This window comes from Chrysochloris asiatica, unplaced genomic scaffold (assembly GCF_000296735.1).
Source record: "Chrysochloris asiatica unplaced genomic scaffold, ChrAsi1.0 scaffold00017, whole genome shotgun sequence".
NCBI lineage: Eukaryota > Metazoa > Chordata > Mammalia > Afrosoricida > Chrysochloridae > Chrysochloris > Chrysochloris asiatica.
In genome coordinates, this window is record NW_006408535.1 from 17,136,870 (window position 1) to 17,143,651 (window position 6,782).

Consider the following 6,782-nt stretch of genomic DNA (forward strand, 5'->3'; position numbering starts at 1 on the left):
AAAAAAAAAAAAAAAGAAGATGGAAGAATACACAGAGTCAATGTACCAAAAAGAAATGGTAGATGTTCAACCATTTCAAGAGGTAGCATATGATCAAGAGCCAATGTACTGAAGGAAGAAGTCCAAAGCACACTGAAGGCATTTGCAAAGAACAAGGCTCCAGGACTTGATGGAATACAAATTGAAATCTTTCAACACACTGATGTAGCACTCACTTATCTGTGCCAAAATCTGGAAGACAGCTACCTAGTCAACTGATCGAAAGAGATCCATATTTATGACCATTACAGAAACAGCTGTCCCAACAGAATAAAGAAATTATTGGACAATATCATTATCACATAGAATTAAATTTTTGCTGTAGATAATTCAGAAATGGCTGCAAGACAGGGAACTGCCAAAGGTTCTAGTGGATTCAGACAAGGATGTGTAATAAAGGATATCATTGCCTTTTTATGTCAGATGGCTCTTTACTGAAAGCAGACAATACCAGAAAGATACTTGTGCTTTATTGACTATGTAAAGGTTTGCGATAGTATGGATAACATTGTAAAACATGAATTTTCCAAAATACTTAACTGCATTCATGAGGACCCTGTACATAGACCAAGAGACAGTCATTCCAAAAGAACAAGGTGATACCGAATGGTTTAAAATCAGGGAAAGTGTGTGCCAGAGTTGCATACTTATTCAATCTGTATGCTGAGCAAATAATCCTAGAAATTGGATTGTATGAAGAAGAACATGGCATCGGGTTTAGAGGAAGACTCATTAACAACCTGTGATATGCATATGATACAACCTTGCTTGCTGAATACTAAGAGGACTTAAAATATTTGCTGATGACAAGCAAAAATCACAGCATTTTCTCTTTGAACAATATGGCATCAAATAGGTTATAGTAACTCAAAAGAATAGATAGGGCACTTAGGGGGCAGTGAGTCTGTTAATGGGGGAGGAACAACTCAGAAAAGCAGGGTGAGAATGGTTGTGTGACTCAAACAATACAGTCAATGTCACTAGATTGTACAGACAGAACCTGCTGGATTGGTATATGTTTTGCAATTTATATTCTAAATAACAGCAAATACACTATATATGAAACAGAACAAACAGAACAGAACTAAAAAAAAAAATATTGACACACTGTGGAAAATGTAACTAATGTCACTGAACAATTAGTGTTGAAACTGTTAAATAGGAACCTAATTTGTTATGCAAACTTTTACTAAAAACACAATAAAATATTATTATTACACTAAAAAAAAATAACAAGAAAGATACATATCATGAAAATACAGTGCAAACATACCTATGTGTATTTTCTTTTAAATTTTATATGGAGCAATCAAGAGTTATACGTAAATCCATAGCCCATAATTAATTATTGTTGTTGCTGTTAAGGGCCATCAAGTCAATTCGGACTCACAGCAACCCTATATATGGTTTTCAGGGAGCGAAAAGTGGGTTTGAACCACTGAACATTCTGTTAGCAGTTCAATGATTATTCCACAGCACCATACCAGGACTCCTAATTAATACTTTTGGGGAGGGGGAGGAAGGGGATAAAGATGAATCTTCAGTTTTATGTTGTACTCACATTCTGTTTAAATTTGTTTCAATGAGCATGCTGTACTTTGGAACATATTTTGCATTTAAATAAAAACCAGAATTACTAGCACTTAAAAACTGAATCCAAGGAGCTCTGGTAGTGTAGTGGTTACAAGTCAGGCTGCTACCTCAAGGTTAGCAGTTCGAAACTACCAGCCATTCTGCGGAGACACATGAGGCTTTTTGCTCCCATAAAGATTTACAACCTTGGAAACCCTATACAGGGTAGCTATGAGTCAGAACCGACCCCACGGCACATCACCACCGTCAAAAGCTGAATCAAGAATAATTCTTTCATAAACCATAATTGGAGAAAACTGATTTAGCACATGACCTCTTTTCAAGAAAACCAAAGCTTTGTTTGGATACCTAGTAAATACTTTAGTAGTAACACTTAAATGTATCATCATTACTAATAAACAGAAGCAGTATCAGTACCTGCATTCTGAGGCATGCAACTGACTAGAGCTAGACTCACAGCTACTGACAGACAATATGAACAAACATCAATATGCTCTTCATCATTGCTTAGTAATAAACACCTACCGAATCATTTGCTGCTAGTGCAAGGGCAAGGTTCACTGTAAGAAACAAAATATAATAATTACATTTAGTAACTGCTCTTCTATTAAATTTTATTTTGCCTTTTAATATTTTCAATATGATAACCAAAGCACAGATATTCTTAATACATCTCCCTTACTTATAAACAAGGAAATGGTAGGAATGCAGATAGTAAAAGAGATTTTAAAACTAATATTCTAATATAAGCAGATGACTGCCTCAAAATTAGAATTATAAATAGCAAATGATAAACCTATTCAAAATTTGTTACAATTTTGTTTACATAATTCACTTAGTTAAAAAAAAAATGTAATGGACTATACAGTTTCAATTATATCCAAAATTGTTTTGCTAAAAAACTAGCTAATCTGTCATTTAATAAATTAAATGATTAAGATCTTATTGTCTTTTCAAAATAAATGCCGATACTGCAAAAGTTTGAAGCATTGAACTTACAAATAGCCATATACACAAAAAGCTGGACCAGTATGCACAGAGAGAAGGGGAGGCAGTAAAAGGAAAGGGTGTAAAATGAGTCCCCAAAATTGCCTATGCCAGAGCACCTTAGCGACATAAAGGGAGGAAAGGGGTAGTCCACAAACACTATTCCCTTTCCATCGTTAGCCCAACAATATGGATCTGCTACATCTGAAAAGAAAAGAGGGCCAGAAAGTACTACATTCCAAGACTAATAGACAAACAGACCCTTATTCTATGGATCCTACTTACCTGCAGAAGAATGTGACAAACGATGCCTGGTTTGTTTCTTTCAAAGTCATTTTTAAAGAGCATAAGCTTTCAATGGAGACCTAGTTCAAATCCCCACTCTTCCACCTTTTATTGAATAACCTTGAGCCCATTATTTTACTATTAAATCTGTTTCCTGTTCTGTAAAATAGAGATAGCTCCTACTTTATAACTGTTGTGAAGATTAAATTAAACAATGCGTGTAAAGTACTTATTCTAGAGCCTGGCACTTGATTCATTTTTTTTAAACTATAAAATAATTCTCAATTTCAGGCATATGGTAGGTTAAACATAATCCAACTTTTAAACAAACTTTTAAAGAGTAACGATTTTAAGGTTAAGGTCCTCTGTATTTATACGAGAACAACAGAGTATATTTGTAATAATCAAAATATCACCAACATAAATATTTCATGGGAAGTATTTTGAGATGTTTAGGACAGATATATACTAAGAGTTACCTGTTACTAAGGCATTCTATGGGTTCAGAACTGACTTGACAGTACTTAATAACAACAACAATGTATACAGTAAGAGCTGTTAAGGAAAGTATAGACAAATTGTTTCAGCCAGATGAAATAATGTTAACATTACTCAAAAAATGGGACAAGTACTAAAGTACCTACTTTGTGTCACACTCTGGACACATAAATTTTCTTATTTAATTACTTTCATCTTCCACGGCAATAGATAATTTTCCAGCTAAAAACAGTACACAAACTGGTGAAAGAGCATCAATCTGTTTTAAACAAATGCTAATCTACAGACTCAGCAACTTACTTCATACAAAACCCAAAGAATTTATAGCAAAAGTCATGAAAACGCCTTTGATTTTTAAGTACTCCAAGTAATCAGGGAGAAAGCAAAAGAATCCAGACCACTGGAAACAGATAAATGTACTTGGAATTTTCAAAAGTCAAAAAAGGATAGATTTTAGAAACAAAGACTAAAACCTTCTAAATTTTAAAAACACAATATCAAATCAATTGCAAGCTCATAGAAAATTCAGCAAAATGCGTAGAACGTGACATGAATTTATTCAGAACAAATCACTGAAACCTTTTTTTAACAATAAGGTATTGCTGTTGTTGTTAAGTGCTGCCTCTCCAATAAAAGATTAGCAGTTTGTCACAAATACAAGGTTTAGTAAATCTTAATTTCCTCAAAACATCTGACAAACTCTTGCTTAATTTCCTTCAGGTAAAAACTGGAAGTGAAAAAATGGAACTAATAACTATGTAATTATATTTGTAGCTCTTTGAACAACTATAAATTGGTATACCCAGAAATACTGAATCGGGCCTCAATGTTAATCCACAAGATATCTAGTGACATTCACAGAATTCTCTACCTTGGCCTGTATTTTTCAAAATACAACTAACTTCTCCGTGGGTAAACTCTTTCACACTGGAACTATGCTAAAATTAAAATAAAATTTAGTAATTATAATAATTAAATTATGTTGTTGTTGTTAAGTGCCATCGAGTCGGTTCCGACCCATAGCGACCCTGTAACAGGGTTTCCGAGGGTGTAAATCTTTACGGGAGTAGAAAGCCTCATCTTTCTCCCGCAGAGCAGCTGGTAGTTTCGAACCGCTGACCTTAAGGTTCGCAGCCCGATTCGTAACCACTACGCTGCAAAAAGATAGATGGGATAAAGCATAACTTATTATCCATTCTTACTGATGGGATTAAAAATTCACTGTGAGACAACAACTAGAATTGAGTGCGTTTTTACAATGGGAACTCCAGAATTACCAGGAGTCTTGGCGTGGCGCTGTGGGTTAATGCGCCTGACTGCAAAGCCGTTTGAACTGCAAGGTCGGTAGTTCAAGCTAACCAGCTGCTCCTTGAAAACCCTATACAGGGTCGGTATGAGTTGGAATCGACTGACGGCACTTAACAACAACAACAACAACTCCAGAATTCCTGCATTATTCTTTGTAGAATAAAAAAGATTGTTGCTGTTTTTGTTGTTAGGTGACATCAAGTCAGTGCCGACTCATAGCGACTCTAAATTAATAATAAAGTTAATGATATAAATTACACCTGGTGAGTAGACTTGGTGAAGAAGTATTCCATTTATGTCATTATCTGGAATACTTTTTTCAGAAGTAAAAGATTCCTTTTTAAATGTCTTGGGAATATTTTTGTTATTAGTCTATAACAATAACCTCATATTCATGAAAAGGTGGACAATAAATAAGAAAGACTGAATAACTGATTCATTTGAATTATGGTGCTAACAAAGAATATCAAATATACTATGAACTGCCAGAAAAATGAATAAATCTGTCTTAGAAACAATATAGCCATAATGTGGCTTGGAAGTGAAGATGGCAAGACTTTGTTTTACTTTGGACAAATTATTAGGAGGGACCAGTCCCTGGAGAAGGACATCATGAGTGGTAAAGTAGAGGATCAGCAAAAACAGAGGAAGACTCTCAACAAGATGGCCTACAACGGGGCTATGTTTGTTTATAGCAATGATTGTGAGGATGGCACAGGACCAGGCAACGTTGCCTTGTGTTGTGTGTGTTGTTACAACTCAGAAACGATTCAACAGCGCAATACACTGACTCTTGCACAGTAACTCTTCTATTTCTGGTGTCACCTCTATTGTGGGTTCAGAAAGCAGCATTAAAAGGCTAGAATCAGTAAAAAGAGCAACCAAAAAAATTGTTTTCATCTCTGTTCGCAGAGTATTTTACATAATTAAAACTACTTTTGTTGTTGTTAAGTGCTGTCCAGTTGGTTCCCACTCATAGTGACCCTGGTTCCCACTCATAGTGACCCTGTATAAGATTTCCGAGGAGCAGCTGGTGAGTTTGAACCACCAAACTTGCAGTTAGCAGTCCAGATCTTATTCTACAGAGCACCAGGACTCCTAAAACAACTTTAAACCTTTTTAAATATTTTCAAAATTTAGATCTATATTGATGATAAATGGTGGAAATTACATTATGATTAAATGAAAAAAGTTCACAATAATGTAAACAGTCTCATTGCAACTATGTGGCTATATGTCCATTGTCTAGAACTGGAAAAGATCAAATAACAGAAAAATTCATTATGAAAATTACCAGATTTTTTAAAAATAAAAATAATAACAATCAGCAACCAATTGCTGAACACTTGACACTGGGCTAGATGGTCAGCTCATTTAATCTGCACAACCACCTATGCAAGAGGTTATCATCATTCCGCATTTTACAGTTAGGTAAAAATGAAGATCTGATGAGCAACCTGGCTATTTTTACTTCAGATTCAAAGAACTGGTTGTGTTCCTAGTTTTGTTTAACTCTGCCATGGAGTCCAGTGTGACTCACTGCAACCACAAGAGCCAGAGTAGAACTGATTCCCTATCATTTCCAATGCTGTAAATGTTTACAAAAACAGACTGTCACATCTTTCAATCTGTTAACCCCTCCTTTAGATACCCAGCACTTAACTATTGCACCATCAGGTACTAAAAGCCAGGTATTGAGAAATTCACACTGAACTTTTCAAAAAGTAATCAGTGCTTTTAATAATGTGCACTTGCAAACTGGCAGAAGTTCTTAATGAAGATCAGAATTAATATCCTATAATACCTGCTGTAGTAGATTTTCCAACTCCGCCCTTTCCAGAAGCCACAACTATAACTTGGTTAACACCTTCTATTGGTTTCTGTTTTGGAAGTCCTCTTGACATCATTTGTGCTCTTCTTTGTTTTAGGGTCTCACTCTCACCACCAGATAACTTTGTAAAAAAAAAAAAAAAAAAAAAGGGTTTTAAATCAGCCATCTACATTATCATGCTGTCAACGAAAAACAAATTTGCGTTTAAGAGGAACTTCAAGTATAAATCTGTTCATTTCCA

The 6,782-nt window shown here is 35.0% G+C and overlaps 1 protein-coding gene across 1 annotated transcript in view; it reads right to left on the minus strand.

The window, feature by feature from the left end:
- NUBPL (nucleotide binding protein-like) overlaps nucleotides 1–6,782 on the minus strand; it is a 340,480-nt gene that overhangs the window by 332,954 nt on the left and 744 nt on the right. The window contains exons 2-3 of the mRNA XM_006835362.1: nucleotides 6,515–6,662; nucleotides 2,158–2,192 (exon numbers count right to left, since the gene is read on the minus strand). Coding sequence (XP_006835425.1) covers nucleotides 2,158–2,192; nucleotides 6,515–6,662 — 183 coding nt within the window. The remainder of the gene's footprint in view (nucleotides 1–2,157; nucleotides 2,193–6,514; nucleotides 6,663–6,782) is intronic.